The sequence below is a fragment of the Rattus norvegicus genome, chromosome 12, assembly GCF_021556685.1.
Source record: "Rattus norvegicus strain SHRSP/BbbUtx chromosome 12, alternate assembly SHRSP_T2T, whole genome shotgun sequence".
NCBI classification, from domain to species: Eukaryota; Metazoa; Chordata; class Mammalia; order Rodentia; family Muridae; genus Rattus; species Rattus norvegicus.
In genome coordinates, this window is record NC_141545.1 from 16,948,065 (window position 1) to 16,974,026 (window position 25,962).

The following is a 25,962-nucleotide window of genomic DNA, read 5'->3' on the forward strand; positions in this document are numbered from 1 at the left end:
CTCCAAGTTACCTTGGCTATTTAATTTTTGGCGTGGGGGACCTGCCTCACTGGCCCAGGCTGGCTTTGAGCTCTCAATTCTCCTTCCTCAGTCTCCTAAGCGTTGTCAATATAGCATGCACCACCACAGCTGACTCTGTATCCTTCCATGTTTGTTTGTTTTCCTGGTTGCTCTTGCTTTTCATTTAAATCATATGTGTGAACAGAAGTATGCCCGTGTGTATGCACTTACATGGGTGCACACGTATGTGTGTGTTATCAGAGGACAGCGTCTCCGTGGACCATGTGGATCCCAGGGGTCAAACTTAGGTCCTCGGGTTGTAAGCACCTGTACCTGCTGAGCTGTCTCACCAGCCTTTTTCTTTGTTTTTAGACAGGGTCTTACAGTATCCCTAACTCCTGGAACTCACACTATAGATATGCAGCCTTGAGTGTGCCATGATTTTCTCACCTCCTTTATTTCCTTAGTGCTGGAATTACAGATACGCACCTCCACATCTCCTGTGGGGTTTTGTTTTTAATAATTGAGAACCTAGATTATAGCATGCTGATTTTAATGCTCTGAAAAATAATTTTCTTAGAAACCTTAAGAATTTTACTCCAGGGTTGGGGATTTAGCTCAGTGGTAGAGCACTTGCTAGGCCCTGGGTTCAGTCCCCAGCTCTGAAAAAAGAATTTTACTCCAAAGGTAGGACAGCCTTCTCAGTCCTACTTCTATGGTGGAGGAGCCTTTCTGTTGGTTTTGTTGTGCTTTAGCTTCAGGCAAGTCCATGCTGTCTAAACAAGTAGGGAATACCTCACAGCAATCTGATCATTGTGTTTGTTTAAAGCAGGTTCTCAGGTAGCCCAGGGTGACTTCACGTAGCAAAGGCTAGCCTTGAATCCCTGCTCTTACTGCCTCCACTTCCCAAGTGCTGGAATTAGAGGCCTACAGCACTAACCACACTTGTGTTCTGTAGTCGGACAAGGCCTGGTATTATGCAAGTTCTCTACCAACTGAACTATATACTCATCCCCAAACTAGAAGTTCATAGAAACTGGGTTGAACCTGACAGTATAGGCCTTGCTTTCTGGGTGACCTGAGTCTTGATTGATTATTGGGAATCACAGGACCTAATAGGTGCTTCCTTAAGTGCCAATAACATTCTTCTACAACCAAACAGAGGGGCTGTTCCTGTGCTTCACTGTCCACCGTCCCAGTAGCTTCTTTTCACTCAGGCGGTGTGGTGTGGCTCGAGACAGATCCACGTGAGCCTATAGGCCCTCCTACATGACCTTTGTACCCTGAGGATTACTCTGGCAGAAGTAATTCTGTGTAACCAAAACCTGGTTTATGGAAGAAGGGGAAATGTTGTTGGCGTCATTATGAATGGTCAATGGAGGATTTTCTCTGTGGCTGAATATTTCCTGTGGAAATTCCCTTTTTGAAGGACGTAGAAGGTTATATTTTCCTGGAAGCAAATGTCTGCTAAACACCTTCTCCGCCCATAGCTGGAAAGACAGATGCTAATCCAGCAGATCTGCCTCAAAATGGATGCCTTATCACTTTTGCTAATGGGCCAAATTGATTTTTGCTCTGGAAGATGCAGTTGCGGCAGAGATCAACATGGGCATAAACACTTTAGAGACTGACAATACTTTCTGCTCATCCTAAACCAGTGTGTGGGTGACCTCATCTTGAGACATCTGACTTGAACTGTGAAAATAGCTCAAAAGGCAAGCATTCGAGTCTAGGTTTGATCCCCAGAACACACATTTAAAAAAAAAAATGCAGGCATGGTGGCCCACACTTCTAATTCCAGCCCTGGGGAAGCAAAGACAGATAGATTTTTGGTGCTCTCTGACCAGCAGTCTAGCTTGATCATGAGCCCCAGGCAAATGACACACTGTTTAAATGAAGGGATGAGGTGGGACAGCACCTAAGGAATGCCTGAGGTTGTTGTCATGCACGTGCAGGCTCCACCCCCACCCCCCACCCTGCCTCTCTTTCACTCACACACACACACACACTGTGCTCAAGCTCTCTCTGTGCGCGCTCTCTCTCTCTCTCTCTCTCTCTGTCTCTCTCTCTCTCTCTCTCACACACACACACACACACACACACACACACACATTGTTCTCACACACACTGCTCTCTCTCTCTCTCTCTCTCTCTCTCTCCACACACACACACACACACACACACACACACACACACACACACCAGCTGGATCGTCTGTCTGTATGTGGACTGTTTAGCCACACAACCAAGGAATAAGCAAATGCACTCCGCCACCCATAACAACTAGGATATAGAGTGAATCCTTAATAGTCAAAGTGATTTTACTTTTTTAAGCTATCAGTTTCTCTTGTTTTTGATATTTACGCAGTGAGGGGTTTGCATGTGCCAGATGCATATATGGAAGTCAGAGGGCAACTTTCAGGGATCATTTCTTACCTTCCTCCATGTGGGTTCCAGAGAATTTAATTCAGGTTGTCAGGCTTCATGGCCAGTGCCTTACCCTCTGAACCATCTATCCCCTATCCCCCGAGGGGTTTGTGTTTGCTTCTTTTTTTACTGTGTTATTTTGTTTAAGCCTTTGTGGAGTTACAATTTATATAGAATTCACTCACTCAAAGTGTGCACTCTCTTCAGCCTATTTGCTGGCCTTCCTTTTTTTATTTCTAACTCTAGGCAACTGTTTTCTCTATAGAGATGTCCTTTCTGGCCTGGCTTGGGAGTGAGCACCTGTAATCCCAGCACGAATCCCTAGAAGCCAAGAGAAGAGAACTGCAAGTTTGAGGCCATTGTGGGAAACATAGTGAGATCCAAGCCAACCAGGCTCTATAGTGAGACCTTGTCTTTGCTTCATATAGATATAAATGGCAATGTCCCTGCCTCCTTCTCTTTTTCTCTGGTGCTGCAGACTGAAACCAGGGCCTCCATGCTAGATAGATGTTATACCATGAAGCTGACTCCCCAGCCCAATATGTGGTGTTTTGTGACTGGCTTCTTTACTGAACATGATGGGATTCATCCATACTGGAGTCTGTGTCTTACATAATGCCTTCTAATGACAGAGTAATATTGCATTGTATGGAAATACCACATTTCGTCTTTATATTCAGTAGTTGGTGGACATTTGGATGGTTTCTAATAAGGTGCTCTTTTTTAAGAGTCACATTATTGCCTAGATAATAAGGTGATTTAAATGACAGCTAGGAAGGACACAGGGTTTGGAAGCAAAATTCAAGAAAAACTCTGGTATTTTTAGATTTTGCAAGCCTGTTAACCTTAGTAGACAGAGGGCGGGGCCTTGTGACTTTTATGGTTCTCTAGTGAAGCTTTTACTTTGCGTTAATGAAGTCGCTAGCACTGGCCCCATTACCTCACGCTTGATCTCCATGGCTAATTGGCCCACTGGGCCATTGTGTCTATAGCACTGTGTTCAAATGTATCTGTGGAGCTAAAGGGACAGCAAGCATCATATCCAGCATGAACACACACATATATATCTATATACAGACTTCCAAAACTGCCGTCTCATTCACTGTGGGACACTGAGAGCTGGCCCTGCTCCCGTTCCCGGTGACAGCATTGCAGTGGGGCTTAAACTCAGCCCCTAGACCTTAATCCATGTGTGCTTTCAAGTAAGGTGTCAGGGGAGTCGACGGATGGGTAATACCATGTTTGGTAACAACCAGCACTTGAAGAGAGATCCAGGAACAAGCAAGGAGAGAGGGAGGCTGCAGTTGCTGCTGCTGTGGGAAAGAGGGCTGGGGTAGGTATCAGAACTGAGCTGAGACCCGGTGGGCCTGCTGCTCAGAGCCAGAGCCTTCACTGGGAAGAGCAAGTGATATTCCCTATGGAGGAACGGGTTTGGCTCTTTGAGGTCTGCAGCTTATGAAGGACCTGGAACACAGTGGCTGGGGGAGTGTGTAGTTCATTTGCAGAGAAGGGGCCGGTTTGAAGTATCCCTCCCTCATGCTAAAAAGAGAAAAGTCAAACATGAGAACTAAAGATAAATCCGTTCAATTTTACCAGGATCTGTCTTTTTTTTTTTTTTTTTTTTTTTTTTTTTTGGTTCTTTTTTTCGGAGCTGGGGACCAAACCCAGGGCCTTGCGCTTCCTAGGTAAGCGCTCTACCACTGAGCTAAATCCCCAGCCCCCAGGATCTGTCCTATATTGTGTTTCTTCTTCTGAATAGATGTTTTTAGATGAGTAGTCTTGGAGGAGGGAGAGGTTGCTTTTGTTTTTTGTTCTTTTTTTATTTTTGGGTGCTGAGGTTCAAACCTAGAACCTCAATGTATGTAAGACAAGCACTCTACTGGGATATAACTGCGGCCATTACATATAGAGACTTTTAAGACTGAAATTAGAAATAGCTTATGGTACTTTTGTAGAGGTCTTGCCCTTTACCTATCGAGCAGACAGACAGGATAGTAATAAAAAATATTGGCAAAGATGTTTGGATAATATAGTATTTTTTGTATATAAAAGTTATGGAAGTATAAATTCCTGCATCCTCTTTCTTCTTTAGTAATATGTAATATAAAATACATCACATACTCTATGTCTTAGGTATTCTGTTTTCAGATAAATTCTTACTCTGCATACAGGAGGAATTCAGTTTATTACTGCACAATTGAGGTTGCACAAGCTTTAAGAATCAACTTCCTCTCAGTGGAGAAATAGATGGACAAAATGCATGCTTTTATATGTATATATTTGTATGTGTGTCCATTAAAAAGTGTGAAATGTTAGCCAGGCAGTGCCGGGATGCTTTTAATCCCAGCCCTTGGGAGGCAGAACCAGACAGATTTCTGAGTTTGAGGCCAGCCCATTTTACAGGGCGAGAAACCAAACAACGGGGAGAACAGAATGTTTTTGGAAGTTGACTTTTGTGACTGTAGGAGGGGTGAGTGAGTCCTGTGTTGGGCTAGAAGGTGATGTGGTTCCCAAGTATCACAGGAACACCTCAGGCTTTTTGTTCAGGCCTTTCAGCTGATTAGATGGCATCCGCCCACCCAGAATTGCATTTGCCATCTGTTAGCATATAGTAACCATTTCTGCAAAATACTTGTGTGGCAGTCTCTCGGAGTTGACTCACACTACACTACTGTAGCTCATCTAGGGGACACCTAGCACTGTAACCGTGAGATACTGTCCATGTGGCCAGGCCTCAGAAGCATAACTTTTAATACAGAGGAAAAGAGAAGAGTGAAATGAATTGGTCATACCACAAATGTTTCTCATTTAAGTATTGTTTCAATAAAGCAAAAACATCTCAATCAGGACTAAACATGTGCATATATAAAGATATAAGACATAGATTAGAAAGTCATCGGCCATCTTGATTGCAGATTCTCTGTGGAGTTAATGGGGGTCGTTAGGGCATACAGTGATGTTGTCTGCAGTGGTGTAGAAGCTTTCGGCCAACAGGCCCATGAAGACAGTGCTGGCCTTTAGTTAATAATTCCTGTCAGGATAAGTGACTGAGTTCCTTTTTTTTTTCTTTTATACTTTTTAAAAACAAAACAAAACAAAACAAAACAAAAAACGTGTAGTTATCTGTAAGTGTGTGAGATTAGAGGACAACTTGTAGGTTTCAGTTCTCTCCTTCTACCCTGTAGGTTCTTTAAATTCTGGTCAGCAGGCTTGACAGCAAGCAACTTTACCTACAAAGCCATCCTGCTGGTTCCAGATTCTTTTTTCTTTCTCCTTGTTTTTTGTTTTTGTTTTTTGTTTTTTTTAAATGAGAAACAAAAATAGAAAGAGATCAGAAATAACTCAGAAGCTATTGGAAGGTTAATTACTGTCACCAAAAAAAAAAAAAATGGGTAGTAAGAATCTAAGAAAATATAAAAACAACAGTAGCTATTTCCTTATTTTCTCATGGCGCAGTGCTCTGACATCATGAGGCATTTTTGTCCCAGTGCGTTTCACAGCACACCTGAAGAAGTAAGTTACTGAGGCACCAGGGCGAGTGCCAAAGTTGGTAGCGAGACCTCTTGCTGCCACTGGATGTTTACTGGTTTAAGACGTATTGCCTCAGAGTTTCTGAATCTCATCTGTAAAATGGGAAACTGATAACCATGAGTGAGGCCCAAACAAGATCCAAGCCAAATGTTGGGTATAGAGCCAGGATTCTAACTCCATGAGTACTAACAGGTATTCCAAATCTATTAATAAACGAATCGAAACCTTCAATTTTCTGTGGTTGGCTTCTTCTCTGGATATTTCGTGGTCATGACCTCTCAATCCTGATAATGAGGTTTTGAGGTGGGAGAGCCGATCTATTTGTTTCCGTGTTACCTAGAGAGTCCCCAGTAGACAGGAATGGCCATCTGTTTGAAGACCGACCAGTTTTAGAGCTCTGCTCTTGCAATATTAATCGCAGTTGATTCAGCGTGTACCAAGCATCAAGTATGGAGAGTGTCTAAGTGCTCCCTAGAGCTGGGGTGGGGCTCAGGGTCAGCGTGTCTGACTAGCATGCTTCAGGCTCTGGGTTTGATCACAGAACTGCAGAAACAATACGTAGTAAAACGAATAGGAGTTCCACAGTGCTAGATTATCACGTTCAGCCTTCATACTTCTTAGAAAATAAAAACTATCACTATCTCACTGTAAAACAGACTAAGGCTCACAGAGGTGATGTTAATCCCTCCTTATTCAAAGTGGATCTATCTTGTCTCCAGCACTTGAAGTTCTGTTGCTTCTAGGATGACATGTTACAGATTACAGACAACACAAAGTACATATAATGCCATTTGATAGATAGTACAATAGACAGTGTAGACTTATGGGAGCCAAAAAAAATTTTCTTTTGTTCATTTTGTTTTGTTTTGAGACAGGGCTTCTCTGCCTTGGCTGTCCTGGAACACTTGTAGACCAGGCTGGCCTGGAATTCACAGAACTCTGCCTGCCCCTGCCTCCCAAATGCTGAGAATAAAGGCGTGCGTCACTAAGCCTAGCAACAGAGAGGATTTTTTGAGTTTACATATTTGAATAAAGTTTTTGTTTTGTTTTGCTTTTTGAGACGGGATCTAGCCTGGCCTCCAGCTCTCAATCTTCCGGCCTCAGCCCCCTAAGTGTTGGAGTTACAGGCACCTATCACCAAAGCTGGCTCAAATAAGTGTTTCTGGTCAAGCTTAATGCTCCAAAGCCCCATCTCAGTTTTCCGAGTTTCCTTAAGCAGGCTTGTGTTCTACATCCATGACAAGCATGAACAACGTGACTCTTCTGGCCACCTGTTGGCCCTCAAGCAGTTGTCTCTTTGCCAAATTTGCTTCTAATACTTTCCCCTAGGCCGAGGAGGTATTCAAATATTGGCAAGGTTAGGACAGAGACAGCAGCTTCCAGTGACACTCAAGGAAGAAGGAAGCCAAGCTTTCTCCAAATGAAGCCTGTCTCAGAGTGCCTCAGTTAACTCTTGTCACAGATGTGCCTGCCATACAACTTTAACTTTTATCTCGATTCATACAAGGGTTTGTATAAAATGACATAAAATTCCAAGCTGTAGAACTTGGCATTTGTTTAGAGACTTGTAAACTATTTAACAATTATCTTCTGTAAATATTACTCGCATTTTTAATTGCAAAAGACAAAGTAATGAAATATCAAACAATTTGCCCTTGGTTATGTAAAGAAACAGCCTTAGAAACTTTTTTCCCCCTGAGACAGTTTCTCTGTGTAGCCCTGGCTATCCTGAAACTCACCAGACCTGGCTGACCTTGAACTCAGAGATCTGCCTGCCTTTCCCTCTTGAATGTTGAGATTTGAGGTGTGTCACTACCACCAGACAAATTTTTTTTTTTTAAATTTCAAGGCATAGTTGCTCAGGGTGTCCTTAAACTGCCTGCCTAGCTCAGAATGATCTCCTGAGCCTCCCGCCTGCCTCAGCATCCCGAGTCACTAGGACTGCATATGTGTAACATCACCGCAGTTCATCTCAAACAGACAACCACTCTTCAAAGCTGCTGAGGGCTTTTTGTTTGATTGGTTTGGGTTTTTTGTTTCATTTTGGTTTGGTTTTTGGATAGAACCAAACCTCTTCACATCAGATTTATCACAAGCAGATTAACATTGCCAATACATTAACCCAGACTTTATATTGTAACAGTAGGTAGACACTTACTGAATGGAAAGGAACCATTCTAGTGGAAACTGGTTTGATAGTTTATACGAATTGGCGAGTAGGAACTGGTGGTGGATACATATAAGATTTTTTTTTCTTTCAAACAAAAGTAGTGTTTCTTGACCCATTTGTATCTTTTCCATCCATTTCATTCTTAAGTCTTCTGTTTTTCCCTCCAAACTAGAAATGGAGTTGATCTTTCCTGCTAATAACCTCCAGTTGTAGACAGCGCCATAGCTCAGGTCTTAGCAAGCCTGGCCACAGTCCTGGCCTTTGACCCAGTGACTGCCTTCCTAAAACATAGGGCCCATTCAACCCACAGTGCATGAGCTGCCTGCTGCCGTAACATCTTCCAGACTTCACTGTACAAAGACAGGGTTGCCTTTTTGTTCTTCAGTTTAAAAATAACTTGTACTTCAGCTAAAATAATGCAACTCATGGCCAAGAGCCAATATAGAAATGGATTTTCCATGGTTGGAAGGGGCCAACATTTCTGTACCTAAACCTAAATATTCAAAGAACTAAACAACATGTTGAACTTTTCTCGCTTAAGAACTCTAGTTCTCTTCAAAGCTGGTTGTATAGTCTTAAATCTCAGTTAAAGCCTATGAATTATTTAGAGAGTGATTCTCATTTCTTGGCCTTTTAGCTAAGACTATGTATAAACAGTGATTCGTGTGTGGTGTTCAATGCTCATCATAACATCATAACATCAATGTTAGAGCTATAAAGTATTTCAAGAGTTTTTTTTAAATCAAATTATGAGTCAAATATGGTGATGTACACCTTTAATCCTAGCACTTGAGAGGCAGAGGCAGACAGATCTCTGAGCTCAAGGCTAGCCTGGTTTGCATAGTGAATATCAGGCCAGCCAGGGCTAATTTAAAAGAAAAACAGATTAAGAAGCTCGAGGAGATAGGTCATTTGGAAAGTGCTTGCTCACAAGCATAACAAGCTAAGTTTGGTTCCCAGCACTGACACAAAAGCCTGGGCATGGCGTGTTCGTTTGTAGCATCAGTACTCACCAGTTGTCAGAGACATGTGGATGCTTGGGGCTTGCTGGGCAGCCACCTAGCCTGATAGACAAGCCCTGGGTTCCAGTGAGAGACTCAGCCTCAAGAAACAAGGTGATAGCTCTTGAGGAAAGGTACCTAAGTTTGATCACTGGCCTCCACATGCATGCACACATATATGAACCTGCACATGCACACATATGTTCCCAGGCATACACAACCAAACCATGCTTTTCTCTTATTTTATACAAATAATATACTTAGAACAGATCTAGGTTTTGTTTTGTTTTGTGTTTTTTATATGGCTGCTTGTATGCTATGGGACAGGTTAGCTATGTAATGGACTCCTCTAATTTTTACTGTATACACCTAGCCCCACAAGAATACTACAGGAACTTTAGTCATGCTGCATTCAAAATAGTTTTATTTTTCAATTAGGAAATGACTGTTTTCTAATGAGAGTTTTGCAGTCGTTGTTTTGAAACAGTCACATATGTCAGGCTGGTTTCAAGCTCCTGTGTAATAAGGGACTGCCGTAAACTTGTGACCTTCTGATCTGCTGCCTCCCAAGTGCTGGGATTGCACATTTGCACCGGCATGCTCAGTTTCTGTAGTGCTGAAGATAGAACCCAGGACAAATGCTTACTAGACAAACGCTCTACCAAGTGAGCCACGTCCCCTTGAAATCGTTAGGTTTTAAGAATCATTGTGTTCTCCTTAATTGCTGATGTTGTGGCAGAGTGCCCCGGCTGATTTGCCTGCAGGCCTGGCAGCATTCATAAAGTTAAACATACACCTACCCTGTGACCCAGCAGTGAACTCCTGTGTATTTATCCTGTATACATATAAATGTATGCTCAGACACAGACGTGCACATAATTGTTCAAATCAGCTTTAGCTGGAAGAGCTCTAAACCAGTAACAACCTAAATGCATAAATTGGTAAGCAAAATAGGATACATCCATACCTTGAAACACAGCTAGGACAGACGGAAAAGAGGACTAGCTATTCATACACCTGCCAAGTTGGATAAAGGCACTGTGCTGAGAGACTAGAAAGGGGGACAGAGGGGATCTTTGTGATGATTGGACCATCCTGTGATTGGACAGACCATCCTGTGTAGTGGTTGAGTGATAGCTGTGCAGATCCATGTACAAGATAAAATTGTATGCAGATCGTCCTCTCTCTGACAGCAGTAAGAGATACAAAGACTGGCAGAAATCTGGGGCTGGAGAGACGGCTCCTCAGTTGAAAGCTCTGACAAAGCATCCAAGTTTAGCTCCCAGCACGTGTGTTAAGTGGCCAGTACCTGCTGCCTGTAAGACCAGAGCATAACCCACACAGATGCACAAATACACATAGTTTGCTCTGAGGATTACTACTGTTGTGACAAAGCACCATGACCAAAGCAATTTGGGAAAGAAAAAGTTTATTTGGTTTATACGTCCACATTGCTGTTCATCATGGAAGGAAGTTAGGACAGGAACTCATGCGAGGCAGGAACCTGGAGGCAGGAGCTGACACAGAGGCCATGCAGGACTGCTGCTGACTGACTCACTCCTCATGGCTTGCTCCAACTGCTTTCTTATAGAACCAGGACCACTTTCCCAGGGGTCCTATAATGGGCTTGGCCCTCCTTCAGCCAATCACTAAGAAAATGCCTTAGAGCAGTGTTTCTCAATCTGTCGGTCACGACCCCTTTGGGGGTTGCATGTCAGATATTTATATTACAATTCATAACAATGGTGGCAAAATTACAATTATAAAGTGACTACAAAATAATTTCATGGTTGGAGGTCACCACAACATGAAGAACTGTATTAATGGGTCACAGCATTAGAAAGGTTGCCTTAGGCCTGATCTTGTGGAAGCATTTTCTTAATTGAGGTTCCTTCCTCTCAGGTAATCTTAGCTTGTGTTAAGTTAAAAAAAAAATCCAACACATGATTAAAAGGTAAAATATTTTTAATTGTCAAAATCCAATTTTTAATTGTCACAATCGAAATCCAAGTAAGGTCATAGCCCATACAAGTAGCGTTTTAATGGATTTGAGAATACACTGTGGAGCTTAGGGAAATGACCAGGTCTAGGACATTGTGTGTGTGTGTGTGTGTGTGTGTGTGTGTGTGTGTGTGTGTGTGTGTGTGTGTGGTATGAGTGTGTGTGGCATGTGTGTGTGTGTGTGGTATGAGTGTGTGTGGCATGAGTGTGTGTGTGAGTGGTGTGTGTGTATATGTATATGTGTGTCATTGTGTATGTGGTATGAGTGAGTGTGAGTGGTGTGTGTGTGTGTATGTATATGTGTGTCAGTGTGTATGTGGTATGAGTGAGTGTGGTGTGAGTGTGTGGCATGAGTGTGTGTGTGAGTGGTGTAAGTGTGTGGTGTATGAGTGTGTGTGGTGTGAATGTAAGCATGTGCATGACATAGAATGTGTGAGGTCAGAGGATAACTTTCAAGAGTTGTTTACCTTCTTCCTAGGTCTCAGAGTCACACGCAGGTTGGCAGCTTGTAGAGCAAATGCCTTTACCTGCTGAGCCCTTTCAGCAGCATCCACATGTATACATTGTTTTAATAGCTCCTTATGAGGCCTAACCTATTTTACAATTAAAAGCTTAAAGGGGTGTAGTGGTAAATATTAAAAAAGAATCTACCATCTCATGCTAGTGCCGGCTCCAGCAGGCCACGGGGCATCTGCGGGCTCTTTTCATCTCAGTCAGCCTGCATCTCAACCAACTCACTAAGTTTCCAGTTTCCATCCCAAGCTGTCGCTGACTACTCTCTGGGCCCTGCAGCAATCTCACCATCCATCTAGTTCCCAAGGCGGTCTCTCGGCTCTCTTGCTGCAACTCTGCTCACATTCCCAGCATCCCCCTGTGCTTATAGTCACAACTCCCAGTAACCTGTTAAAATCAAAATTCAATAAGCTTGTAATTTATCAATCAGATTTATATCTTAAATTCTCATTCCACAAAACGTCCACACAATAAACTCACAACAAATTGATAATGATATAAACTGCCCACCTAGATAAGATAATTGTCCTGTAAAAGTCCATCCCTCATGAAATATTTATAACTGTCTGTGGCCCTTTAAGACCACACAGATCTCGGTCGTCCTTCTCCTCCATCTTGATTCTACTCTTCCTTTCTCTTCTCTCTCCTTTCTCTAAAACTCTGTGCCTACCTTACTTTTTCACTGTCTAATCACAGGCCTTGTCTTACCTTGTGCCTGCCTTCACCTGCATATAGACAACAATCTACAAAGGGGGAAGAGACTAGAACAATAGCATTGTGTCTACAGATATACAGTACTAGGTACTGAGGGTTCATCAGAAGAATGGGGGCCAGAAGCTTCAGGGGATTCTTGGCCACTTGCAGACCTAGGACAGATGCTTGCTTCAGTGATACAAGATGGATGGACTTCCAAACAGAGTGACCCTTGTGGTTGTCTTTTCCTCCTTTTGAGAATATACTGACACGATGACAATATAGAATAACACACACACACACACACACACATCTGTATATAGTGCAGAGATCTAAAGGGGAGACATCTATTGACAAAAGTATCCAAAGAAACTCTGGGTAGTGTGGCTGGAGGTGTAGCTCAGTTGGTTGCGTGCTTGCCTAGCATGCATAAAGCCTAGAGCTCTACCCTAGCACTCCATAAACTGGACATTGTGATAACATGCATCTGTAAGCCCAGCACTCGGAAGGCCAAGACAGTGGGATCTGAAGTCCAAGGGTTTCCTTGACTGCATAAGAATCTGAAGCTAGCCTAGGATACGTAAGACATGTAAGGGAGGGAGGGAGGGAGGGAGGGAGGGAGGGAAGGAAGGAAGGAAACAAGTAAAGAAACAAACTTTGAGTAATAGAGGAGTGGTGGCTGGCTTACATGTACCCAAAGGATCCGTAGGGAAATATTGGGGATAAGTCATCCATTCACCCTAGGACTTGAGCGGCCAAGGGCTAGAATGGAAGTGTGTATGCATACAAGGTGGTTCAACCACCAGGTTCCCTTCCCTGTCCCAGTTGCCACTGAGAACAGATCTCTTCTGCCTGCAGACTAGAGATAATCTGAAGACATGTTGGAACTTGGGTTTTAAACACCAGAGGTAAAAGTACACAGGAGAATTTAGTGGATACCAGTTCAGTATACTCTGGCTCCCAACCCCCATTCCTGACTGACAGAAAGGCTAACCATCTGTTGGGTTCTTCTCTCCCTTCTACCCACTGATTGGGAATTAGGAATGTCTCTGTAGACAATGCCCCTGAGTGCTACCCATAGTCAGGCTCCCCATGGACTTGCTGTCTAGACAATGTGCTTACAGCCACTAGCAGCAGCCACCGAGCACCACAGCCCTGCAGCAGAAAGAAGGGCTTTACTTGTAAATATGAGCTGACTTATTAAAAAGAGAAAAAGCATGTACATGTGTGTACACCAACAAGGGCACAAGTGCCAACAGAGACCAAGAGAGGGCATCAGATCTCCCAGGGTTGGAGTTACCTGCAGTTGTTACCTGCCTGGCATAGATACTGGAAACTGTTTTGGATACTCTGTAAGAGCAATATGTGTTCTTAACTACTGAGTTACCTCTCCAGCCCCCCAACAATCCCCTTTAAAGATCATCAGAAGCGACTGAGCATGGTGGCATATGCCTTTAATCTCAGCCCAGAGGCCATCTGATGTACATAATGAGTTGTAGGCCATCCAGGATAACATAGTGAGACCCTGTCTTTTAAATAAGTAAATAATCACAAAGGCAGGCATGCTGTTGCATACTTGAAACAGCACTCTTGAAACTGGCACAGGATTGTGAGTTTCAAGTCACCCTGAACTACTTTGAGAGACCTTGTCTCAAACAAACAAATGGTCTGGAGAGATGGCTTAGCAGTTAAGAGCACTGGCTGTTCTTCTAAAGGTCTGGAGTTCTGTTTCCAGAGCCCAAATTGTAACTCATAACCATCTACCTCCAGCTTGTGGGGGGTCCAATACCCTCTTCTAGTCTCTGTGGTTACCAGACACACATGTGGTGCAGAGACATACATGCAGCCAAAATACCCATGCACATAAAACAATAAGATAGGTTTTTAATTGAATAAACAAAACAACACCAGAGGTTGAATAAAAAGCCTTTATCAAAGGGATAGTTTAAAAAATATAAATAACTAGGAGATGATGCCATGGGGAACTGGAATAGAATACTAACATTCTAGAGCCCTCAGAAGAGAGGAAAACCACATTCATAAACAAAGGCCAGCATGGTGATTTTAAAAAGGAAGAGTTAAGATACTAAAGCACTCAGAAAAAATTACACATACGTTGTTGTCATTGCTGCTGTTGCTGCTGCTGTTGTTGTTGTTGTTGTTGTTGTTGTTGTTGTGTAATTAAAAACACCAGGTAGGATGACACACACCTACCTATAATCCCAGTGCTCAGAAGGCTGAGGCAGAAGGATCATGAGTTTGAGGTCAGCCAGAGCTACTTAACAAGACCTTTTCTCAAAAGAAAGCAAAAATCAAATGCTTAAAAAAGAAAAAAAGAGGGCTGGAGAGATGGCTCAGTGGTTAAGAGCACTCACTGATTGCTCTTCCAGACGTTCTAAGTTCAAATCCCAGCAACTACATGGTGGCTCACAACCATCTGTAATATACATTAGATAAATAAAAATTTTAAAAAATTAAAAAAAAAAAGAAAAAAAGAGTTAGGATATAAAGTAGAGAATATTTTTCAGGTGTAAAAAATAAAGAGTGGGAAAATAGAGAAAAGGTAAAGTTAGATAAATCTAGAAAGCATAAAACCTTCATCTGAGCTCCAAAAGAAATCAGAAACAAAAAAGTAAAGCAAGTGTTTTCCAGAGCTGACAGACTGATTTTCCACTTGGCTAGAAGCTACCAAGGACCTCATAAAATAAATGGAGAAGATACTCACAGCGAGGAGGGCACTGTTGATTTTACAACATAGGGATAGAGACAGCTTCTAAAACTAAGCTTTAAAGAAGGGGAGGGTCTGAAGCCGGGGATATGGCTCAGTCAGTCAAGCGCTTGCTTGCAACCGTGGGTTCCTGAGTTTAGATCTCCAGTAGCCATAAAACCCAAGCACTGCTGCAAACACCTACATCCCAGTGCATCCCCCGGGTCTCGCTGGCCAACTAGTCTAACTGAATTGGCAAACTCCAGATTCAATAAAAGACCATGTCTCAAAACTCAAGGTAAGGAACAACAGAGCAAGACACCTGTTACTGGCCTCTGGCATCCACACAAGCATGCACACAAACATCCCAAAAGGTCAGGGGCGGGGGGGGGGGGGGGAGTCCATTGGCTTCAGGGAAAGCGAATGCTAAAGACAATAGAGCAGCATCTTAAACATTCTGAGGAAGACAGATGGGTATATTATATTGCCCAGCAAGACAGCAAACAAATGCCAAGGTAAAAGTAGTTCCAGAGAACAGTGGGAAAGTGCCACCCAGCCTGATGACCGGAGTTCATTCTCCAGAGCCCATATCCTATCAGGGATAACCAACTACCCCAGGTTGCCCTCTGTGTGTTGGTACATTCACATTCCCCCTCTCCCTCCCTCTTGCACACACACAATAATAAAGGACTTAAGGTAGACACGTAGAAGCAAGGGGGAAGACAGGCAAGCCACCTATTAATTCTAGGAGAAACGAAAGGCTTTACTAAGAAGGGAAATGTGACCTTAAGTACATGCTTTGATTGTAGTAACCAGTATTTACAGTCACAGTGAATACTGTTAACTGACCAGAAAGGTGTCAATCACACAGGAAAGATGGGGTATAATAGAGAAGGAAGGAGGTCCTCCTGAATACGAAAGGAAGCCCAAAGTCACTCTCTAAAACTGAAGTGAATAGTCAAAACGGTGGTACTAACAGGGAGAGAACCACGTGATTGGACGTTCTGTGGTTAACTCTATGTTGTCATACATCCTCTATTCCCAGTTACTAATGGAGAGCCTCCTTTTCCTCTGCAGGATGTGTGTAAAGCATCTGATGCATTGAACATTGGCTGGTTTTCCATCCTTTATCATTTGGTCATCTCCAAATACTACATACAAGGGAGAACGGGCAGAAAGGCCTAAGTGATCCGTTTAGAATGATGACTGTGAGGCAACTTGTTGGTCCAGCATGGAGCAGGCATCCATACGTTGACGTGTTCTTAGTCATAAAGCCAGCTCCCTGGGAATAATCCTTGTTGTCTGTACTGTACAGGTTCAGGCAAATGAAAGCAAGATTGCCCTAAAGTTTCTAAATACTTGATAGCCAGAGCATTACATTTGATTATAAATAAGTTGAGTTCGCTGCTCTAGCAGAGGTTCCTAATGCTAGAGTGACAGCCATGAACAATCTACATCCGGGCTCACAGTCCCCATGGGGCCCAGGAGGCATGTGAATGTCTCCTGCTTGCTCCATTTCTAGCAGATTTTAGGTAGCCCTTAGGGTAACTGAAAATTGCCAGATCATATCCACCTTGCTAGCTGATCCATTCGGTCAGACAATCGAATTCATGGGGATTTTTACATCTGCATTTTCTGTGGGCTGAGGATTGGACTAAGTTAGCATACATGAAGCCCTAGGTTTGATCCCCAAAATTGTGTGAACCACACGTGAATTGTGTGAATACACACCTATTATTCCAGCACTTGGGAAGTGAAAGCAGGAGGGTCAGAAGTTCAAGGCCATCGTCATATATATAGTAGGCTAGTCTGGGCCTGAGACCCTGTCTGAATGAATGAATGAATGAATGAGCATTTGAGACTTTGTTATCTATAAATTCTACTATATAGGAACTCTAGACCTCACACTGACAGAATGTCGATATCCCTCCCTCTTTTGTTTATTAATTTGTTTGTTTTGTATGTTTGTTTGTCAGAATGTTGTGGAACAATTCAATCCTGGACTACGAAACTTAATAAACCTAGGAAAAAATTATGAAAAAGCAGTGAATGGTAAGCCTTGATTTCTCTTAACTGATTAATGTAAAGCATATATGAAATCTTTTAAGTTAATATTTTATTTATCTTTGATACTTAACATTGCATTTTAAAATGTCTGTAAATGGAATTTTTAAATAAGTTATCTATAGGATTTTTATGACAGTGCAGGATAGTACTAGTGTATCTGAAGCGAGTGCTTGCAGTGAGGTACATGTTTTAACTTTCAATTTTGCTTTCTGATACACAAACCTAAAATTTTATATCATTTTCATGAACTTTTTAAATTTTTAAACAAATTTTTGTGAACTAGTAATTTATATGTATACTTACTTAAAACATTTGAATATTACTTGGCGTGATGGAACACGCCTCTAATCCCAGCACTCAGAAGGCAGAGGCAGGTGGATTTCTGTGAGTTCAAGGCCAGCCTGGTCTACATAGTAAGATCCAGATCAGCCAGGGCTACACAGAGAAAGAAAACAAAATTACATGAGAATCATTCAGTTAACTATCTGTAGAAGAATATCTTGCCTTTTAGTTAGATTATCTTTTTGTTTTATTTTGAGACAGAATCTCACTTTGTAACACAGGCTAGCCAGCTTTGAACTCAGGCAGTCCCTCTTCCCACCCTCCAAGGGCCAGGATTACAACCGTGAACCGCAGTAACACCCTGCTGATGTATCGTTTTCATAGTAACATGGAAAATACTATTTTAACCTCAGCGGAAGAGCGTCTGTGTTAGAGGTTGGATTTAGACAGTCATTTCAAAGTGAGTGCTTCATTGAAACTAAATTTGAAGCCAGGCCTGATGGCATAAATCTATAATCCCTGCTACTTGGGAGTCTGAGGTAGAAGGATTACAAGTTCTGTGCTAGCTTGTGCAACTTAGCAAGAACTTGTCTCTGAGACAGTGAGAGCAAGGGGAAGGGATGGTAAGAATAGAGAGATGGGGAAAAAGAGGGAGAGGGGGAGATTTCAAGCAAGCATCCAGTTACTTAGGGTGTGCCTGCAGGATTGTGCACAGGCTGGAGAAGTACTTGTCTAATATTAATGAGGCCCTAATTTCAATCCCCAACAAGAATAAATAAATAAATTCAACCATCGATATTTGCCTGTCTTTTGGGACCCAGCTTGCTAGTTATCTTGAAAAGGGTTTCACTGAGAAGGTTGATAAGCAGCTACTCCTGCACTCCTACTAAAACCGAATGCATTAGAATACATTGATAGCCACCCAAAAACATGGCCTAGGCAAGACAGCGCACTGTTTGGCCCTAAGCTATGGATGACAATCAGCGTGGTACTTGCAGTCACTGGAAACGTAGATTGCATGGCTGTGCATTTTTACCTGCAGCTTTCAGGACCAGGAAACATAACAGGTCTGGGATCTTGCTTCTCTGCCCAGCAGTGCCCTTGCCATTCACAGGCACCTTCCCTTCTTGAGAGCAAGAGGCCAGCCTTGCAGCTGTCCCTCCGTGACTGCTTATTCACTGGGCCACAAAGTCATGGCTGTTTCCAGCCCTCGTGGGGAAGTATCACTGTAACTGGAGAACTTTCCCACTGTGTAGCCTAAACTACTTTGTGAAGCACGTACAGACTAAGACAGCTGCCTGCTGCTTAGCCTCCTGTCAACACAACTTCTCCCCAAGGACTCTTACCTCTCCACCACCTCCTAGAGATGACTCTGTACTTGATAAATATTCCCAGAACTTCTGCAGGTCATCTGGATATAGTTTTGGCAAAGCTACTGATAATTTTAGATACATTTATGAAGGTTTTGGTAAGAATTTGGGAGTAGAAATGAGGCAGTCAACCAGAAGTGCAGTGAACAGATTACGAAGGTGGGGGTAACATGGGCATGGCCGGCAAAGAAATGTAGATCACTGTCACCCGGCTCTGAGCAATAGTGACTGGTATGGACTGGAGCAGGCAAGAGACCTTGCAAGAGCTCAAGCTCACAAATTAGGGATATTAGCAGACAGACAGTACTTCAAGCAGAAAAGATGAGCCCTGGGCCCCACACTAGCCTGGGGAGAAGCTCTGAACAAGTGGGACTGGACAATGCCAGCTTAGCTATGTGTTGCACTGTGGACCAGGCACCTGCTACACCTGCTACTGCACAAAATGCCTCAGCTTCCCACAGGCTTGATGGCTTAAGACGCCACCTTCTAGTTCCCGGGTAAGCATGATAGCTCTCTGCAGTCTCAGGGCTCACTCTGCTTAACACTCTTGTCCTCAGGTGAATTTTCTCCATCAAGACCACACTGGGCCCTTACTATAGCAGCACTTAATGGCCTAGCATTTATAGGTTCCAAAGCAAGCCATGCTTGTTGGTACTGCACTGGCCAAAGCAAGTTCTATGACTGGTGTCCCAGGGAACCACAAAATCTGAAGGGGTGCAGTTCACTCACTGAAACTATTACAAAAGTTGTTCATGAGCAGGTAGAATATGGACTTGTGGGAGAACCATACAGGCTTTAGCAGAATAGGAATCCAGTGAAACTATTTCAAGAAAAACATCATCAGTGGGGCATAATACATGCCTTTAATCCAACCACGTGAGTGCCTGAGGCAGGTGGAGCTCTGTGAGTTCCAGGACAGCCTGAGCTTCATGAGACCCTGTCTCAAAAACAAGCAAAGATTATCCAGTAGAGTATGTATGGAGCCAACTCTAGATTGAGGGGATGATTAAATAGTCACTAAGATAGAACTTAATAGGTTCCCTTAAACAATAACAAACAGAAACTTTCACAAAGCGGGGCAGAGTTATCAAAATACTATTTTTTTTATTAGCCCTGGATCCCTTATATAGTTGTAAAGTTAGTTTAGCTTTATTATAAAAGCAAAGCTATTTCGAAAGACTGAGGTTACATGGTTTTAAGTATAAGTCAACAGTTACTTTTCAAAAATCTCAATTTAATGTGGGTGTAAACCAGAAATTTTAGCTGTTGTGTAATCCTAAAGACAACTCTCCCACTAATGCGCTCTTCAGTTTATCAGTGCTTTACAGTTTAAACCTTTCCTCCGAATGCGTGCCATCTATGGAGTTGACAGATTGCTGGCCGCACACTTGTTTTTAGGTGGAGTTGATTTTTCCTCGGTTCCAGCTAAAACACTGTGATTTAGAGCTGAGGAAGTCAAGTACCTCAGCAGGGGATGTGTGCCCTGTGGCTGACTCACACTGACCTTGGGGACAGTCTGAAATGTCTCCACTCCCTATAGCCAAAGGAGCTGATAACATTACCTTCCCTTGTCTCAACAATGCTGGGCAGATCAGTTAAGTATAGACCAAACAGCTTATATAAATGCTGTCTGCCATTGCTGAGTTCTCAATCCTATAAAGGACTAGGATAGCAGAACAGTGCACTTCTTCAACTTGCATGCCGACACAGTAAAAGCCTTAATTTACAGTTTACAAAACTCAATAGTAAATGCTGAAATCAATAAAGTTACAGGGGCAGGAGTTTGGCCTGTAGTACCTTTCAGCTACACGTATACATGATGAATCCTCTGATTGTTTTCTATACTTCCCCTTAAAGGTCCACCTCTGAGGCATGAACTGTAGCACAGTGGTGGAGCGCCTCCTGAGTGTGGGGACAAACACAGAGAGGGCTGGAGGCTCAGCAGTCAGGATCACTGCTGGGCATGCAGAGGACCAACCTGAGTTCCATTCCCAGCACCACCAGACAGCTCACAACTGTTCATAGCTCCAGGTCCAGGGCATCCAATGGCCTCTTCCGCCTCAGAGGGCCCCTGTGTATACATGATATGTTCACACACAGACCTTCACATACATATAATTTTTTATCTTAATTAAGAAAACCAGGGCCTGAGAAGATGGCTTAGTGAGAAGTGCTTATCTCAACTGTGAGAACCCGAATACCCACGTAAAAATGTCAGGGGGGTGACACAAGCCTGTGATTCCAACACTGAGGAGCCAGAGACAGGCAGATCACTGGGACTCATGGCTCAGCCGGTCTAGCCTAACAGCGGGAGACCCTGTCTCAGGAGGTGATGGTGGACCAGGTCACCGAGGATGGCAGCCAAGGTTGTCTTCCCTCTTTCACACATGCATTCTTGACACACATATGTAGACACATACATGCACTAAGTAAATAGCCTACGTTTTAGCCTGGCCTAATGGCATAGGTTTGTAATTCCAGCTCCTTGGGAGGCCAAAGCCAGAAAAGATTACAGAGTCGAGGCTAGCCCAGAAAACCTTAGTTGAGACTCTGTCTCAAAACGAAAAATTAAAAGATGGAGGATGGAATTCATTGGTAAAGCACTTACCTAGGCTTGGGTTCCACGTCCAGGACAGGGAGACACTTAAAAACAAACTGGGACAAAACAGCCCGTGCAGCTTCTGACTGTTCTGTGGGCAAAGAGAAGGGGCCAGAAGCCCCTTGACTTCCAAGCTCCTGTGCTCTCCAGAGCTCCAGGAAAACTGATTTCTGCGTCTGAGTTTAGAGAAGGGTAGAGATTTTTCCTCCAAAATCACACTGGCTTCGGCTGGGTCTTGTTGAAATGCTTGTTTCTTGTACACCATTCTCAAGCTTAATCCTGTAAAGCAGAAGCCAGGCCAGTGTTTGTCCATCCCACGCTGACTGTTGGAGAACTCTCCAGAGAGGGCAGCCTTCGTTTCCACAGGGGCGCAGACATTGTCCAAGTACCTTCAGGGTCAGTTTGAAGGAGAAATGGTTTTTAAATTTGTATTTTAGTTATTTTAAGCTGTGCATGTGTATATATGCATGTGAGTGAGGGTATGCCCACAGAGGCTGGGGAAACTGGATGCCCTGGAGTTTAAGTTACAGACATTGTGAGCCTCTCAACACGGTGCTGGGCACCAACCTGGGTCCTCTGCCAGAGTAAGATGCACTATTTAACTGCTGAGCCATCTCACCACTGGAAAACATTTTTTAATTACAGAGATATATTTTAGGATGATGAGAACGTAGCTTTTTTTTTTTTCTTTTTTTCCAATAAAACCTTTGCTTGTCTCTGCTGTAAGGAAAAGAAAGGAGAAAATTCGGGTTGTGTTTTTTTTTTTTTTAAGTAAGTTTGTAACTTTCAGAATGCTAATGTGTTTCAAACTTTTTTTTTTTTTTACCTCAGATATATTGGTCTTTTTACAGTATTAGGGATAGAGTGCATGCTAGGCAAGCAGCCTGCACTGAGCCATGCCCTCAGCCTCTCACCAGGGGATTCTAAGCAAGCATTCTTCATATCCTCAGCCTGTTTATTTTTATTTTGAGATAAGAGTCCCACCAAGCTCCCCCAGCTGGCCTCAAACTCACTCTGTAGCCCTAGCCAGCTTCAAATTCCTCCTGTCTCAGCCCCTTGAGTAGCTAAGATTATAAGCCTACACCACCAGATCTGACTTTTTTTTTTTTTCTTTTTCTTTTTCTCTTTTTTTTTTTTTTTTTTTTTTTTTTTTGGTTGTTTGGTTGTTGTTTTTTGAAACGGGGCTTCTCTCTGTAGCCCTTGCTGTCCTAGAGTTTGCTTTATAGACCAGGCTTGCCTTGAACTCAGAAATCTGCCTGCTTTTACCTCTGCTTCTGGAGTGCTGGCAATAAAGGCATGTGCTAGTCATCACCACCCAATACAAGAATTAAATGTGCTTTCATGACACAGGTTCCTAGGCCACAGCATCCAATATACCCTGAGTAATGACATGGCCAGTCTTCTCCCAGTGCCCGTTTGCTGTCAGGAGCAGGAGGGCCTGGTGAATGTCACTGAAACAGACTGAAACATGTCACTGCTCTAGGACTTCCTGTAGCCAGGGAGGGCACACTGGGATGTTGAGCCTGTCTCACTCGCCCCTTTCCTTGTCTGAGTACTGACTTTATGTACCACATTCCTGTCTAGCTATGATCCTGGCAGGAAAAGCCTACTACGACGGAGTGGCCAAGATTGGGGAAATCGCCACTGGGTCTCCTGTGTCAACAGAACTAGGTGAGCTGACCATCCACTTCTACACACACCTAGCTTGCTGTCCTGGGAGGTGAATAAGTGTGTCAGGTGGCTCAATCAAGGACACAAAAGGGAACTAGTTGGATACTATAGTCTGAGTTCACCTTGGCACATGAAAATAGAGGGATTTTTGGAAGGCAGACTGGGGCTCAGGAGCAAGGTGGAGGCCCCTTTCCAGGCCTCTTGGGAGCTCTGCTCCTGCCTCTGCTGCTTTGGGTTCTGGCCTGTCACCTCGGACCCCTGAAGTTCCAGCTTGGAGAACTGTGACCTACATTTTGAACCAAGGTGGGTGAGACAGGCCAAGTTCTTGTGGTGACTCACCTTGTGGAAAATGACTCCTTGACTCCCGCTGCTATACCCTTGGCTCCCGCTGCTCCCACAGTTGCCTTTGGTTGTGATTTTTCCGGTTTTGCTGGTATGAATGGATCCCCTGTGCAGGCAAGGAGGATAGCCACACCCTGGGCAGCCCCCGGCACAGCCAAGGGAAGCTGGGCTTCTATTTACAGAGCTATGCCACTGCACTGCGGTCATCTCCTGCAGGGCAGGGCCACTTTGCTAATAGACCCACATGCTACTCTCGTCTTTAAAGTTTGTGGACTATGTTTTATTGTGTGGACACTAAGAATTCTGCTTTAAGGATTCTGAAAACACAGTGAAGAGTGAGTGTGTGTTTAAAGATTGACCTGTCTGTCTCTACTCGGTGTCCAGTAGACTGAGTGAGAAGCTCACTGACCACGTTCAAAGGCTGGAACAAGCTAGAGGCTCGATGCTGGTGGCAGGATATGGGGCGGGCTCAGTTCATGCTCCCTGGCTGCTTTATGCCTAAATTGGTGGAGCAACAGAAAAAGACACAGAGTACATCTGCAGTGATGTTAATGAGGACTGCTGTGTTTAATGGAATTGATCCCGTATGGTTTTTGAAACCCCAGCTCATGCTCTGTGGGGTCTGTGACTTCCCAGGGTCATGACAACCACTTGCAGCTCAGAAGCACCATCCATTTAATGACACGCAGCCAGCCGTATACAGCAGATAGTAATATTTTAGACATTTGGGATTCTGGAAGCAGCTAAGCTGATAACAGGGTCCCAGAAGTAAGATTTAATTAAGAAGAAACATCCCATTGTCCCGGGCACCAGGGGGAAGGTCTGACCCTCTCCGTAATGCACATGGTGCTCTGACTCATGGCTGTTCAGCTCTCCTTTTAATGTTCTATGGGTCTTGCCACTGTTTAAATAAGACTTCTGTTCCACACCTTACTTTATTCAGCTGCAAGCTGGTAACATTGAATCAACTGTTTCCACAGCAACAGTGTTGTTATAAACACCGCCCTGACACTCCGGTTTCAGTGGAGAAAGTATATTGTGAAGGTTCCTTCTGTGCAGGGGGAATGAAGTGAAGCTCCTCGCAAGTTTCACTTTGTTTCCAGTTGTCCATTTGCTTTTGTCTACTGTCTCAGAGGTTCTTACACATTTACTTAGTAGTTTATTTACCCATTTACAGAGTTTTCTCTAGGTTAAAAAGTTCACCTCAATAAGCCTTGCTTTGGGGGACTTGGTAATGACTTCTTTTGACTCTAGTAGGTTTTCTTTTGGTACTATTAAAAATACTTACTCTATTTACTTAAATTCCCATATGGAAGAATAACAGTCAAGTCACATACCTTTTAAAAGGAGAAGAGGAAGAAGGAAGAGAAAGCCAGGCTGGGGAAATGTGAATAAGTATTTGGTACACAAGCAGGAGGACCCAAGTTCAGATCCCTAGCCCTCATGTAAAAGCAGGGTGTGGCAGCACGTGCCTCAGCCCCATCACTAGAGGCAGAGACGGGAGTCTCTGGGCCTTGGTGCTCAGATAATCTTCTTGAAAACTCCAGATTCCGTGAGAGACCCTGTCTCCAAAGTGAGGTGGAAAAGCTAGTTTATTAATAAAGACATATGACATTGACCTCTGACCTCCACAGACATGCACACATGTTCACAGGAACCTGAACACACCCCTCCTCCAAAAAAGAAAAAAGCCAATGGTAGATTGTGTTTCCTTCTGTTTCCAGTACTGTGTATGGCTTTGGATATTGGTATTCATGACCTTATGAAACATAAAGTTTATTTAAGACTGTCTCAGTTTGTTTTCTAGTTCTGTGATAAAACACCATGACCAATAGCAACTTGGGAAGGAAAGAATATTTTGCTTACACTTCCATATCAAGTTCATTACCAAAGGCAGTCAGGGCAGAAACTCAAACAAGGCAGGAACCTGGAGGCAGGAGTTGATACAGAGCTGCTTACTGGCTAGCTCGCTCCTCGTGGCTTGCTCAGCTTGATTTTTTATACCACCAAAGACCACAAAGCCCGGAGATGACACCACCTGCAGTGAGCTGGGCCCTCCACATTAATTATCAATGAAGAAAATACCCCAACTAAGTTGGCTAGTGGGCAAGCCTGTGGTGCGTTTTCTTCATTCGAGTTCATTCCTTCCAGATTACTGTAGCCTGCATCAGGTTGACTAGCCAGCCCAGAGACAGCATGGTGGCTCGTGCTTGTAATTCCATCCCCTTGGAAGCTACAGCAGAAGGATCTCCAGGTCAACCTGGGCCATAGAGTAAGGCTTTGTCTCCAAAACACAGAGAAGGACTAGGGCTGGTAAAATGGCTTAGCAGTAAACGTGCTTGCTGCTAGCAGGCTGACAGCCTGAGTTCAATTCCAGGGACCTATTTGGTAGAAGGAGAGAACTGACCCCTTAAAAGTTGCCCTCTGACCTCCACATGTGTCCTGTGGTCTGCACACACATTTGATTAATGTATTAGAAAACCTTTAAATGGAGGACTGCAGGACAGCCTAGGGGTCCACTAACTACTTGGCTAGCACACGGAGCTCTGAGTTCCACCCCAGCACAAAGGCTACAGTATACCTGCCTA

At 43.6% G+C, this 25,962-nt stretch overlaps 1 protein-coding gene and 1 long non-coding RNA gene across 3 annotated transcripts in view; one reads left to right on the forward strand and one right to left on the reverse strand.

Annotated features, from left to right (window-relative positions):
* The window catches only part of Baiap2l1 (BAR/IMD domain containing adaptor protein 2 like 1), an 89,455-nt gene that overhangs the window by 14,883 nt on the left and 48,610 nt on the right, over positions 1-25,962 (forward strand). Inside the window, exons 2-3 of one of the 2 annotated variants that reach the window (NM_001034140.1) lie at positions 17,020-17,095; positions 22,946-23,032. The exons of the other annotated variant lie outside the window; for it this stretch is intronic. Of the exons in view, the coding sequence (NP_001029312.1) occupies positions 17,020-17,095; positions 22,946-23,032 (163 nt within the window). The remainder of the gene's footprint in view (positions 1-17,019; positions 17,096-22,945; positions 23,033-25,962) is intronic. 2 annotated transcript variants of the gene reach the window in all.
* Positions 19,842-23,575, reverse strand: LOC148002195 (uncharacterized). The gene is made up of 3 exons (XR_015634645.1): positions 23,372-23,575; positions 21,371-21,750; positions 19,842-20,833 (listed from the first exon to the last, which is right to left on the reverse strand). It is a non-coding gene; the product is annotated as an uncharacterized LOC148002195 (long non-coding RNA).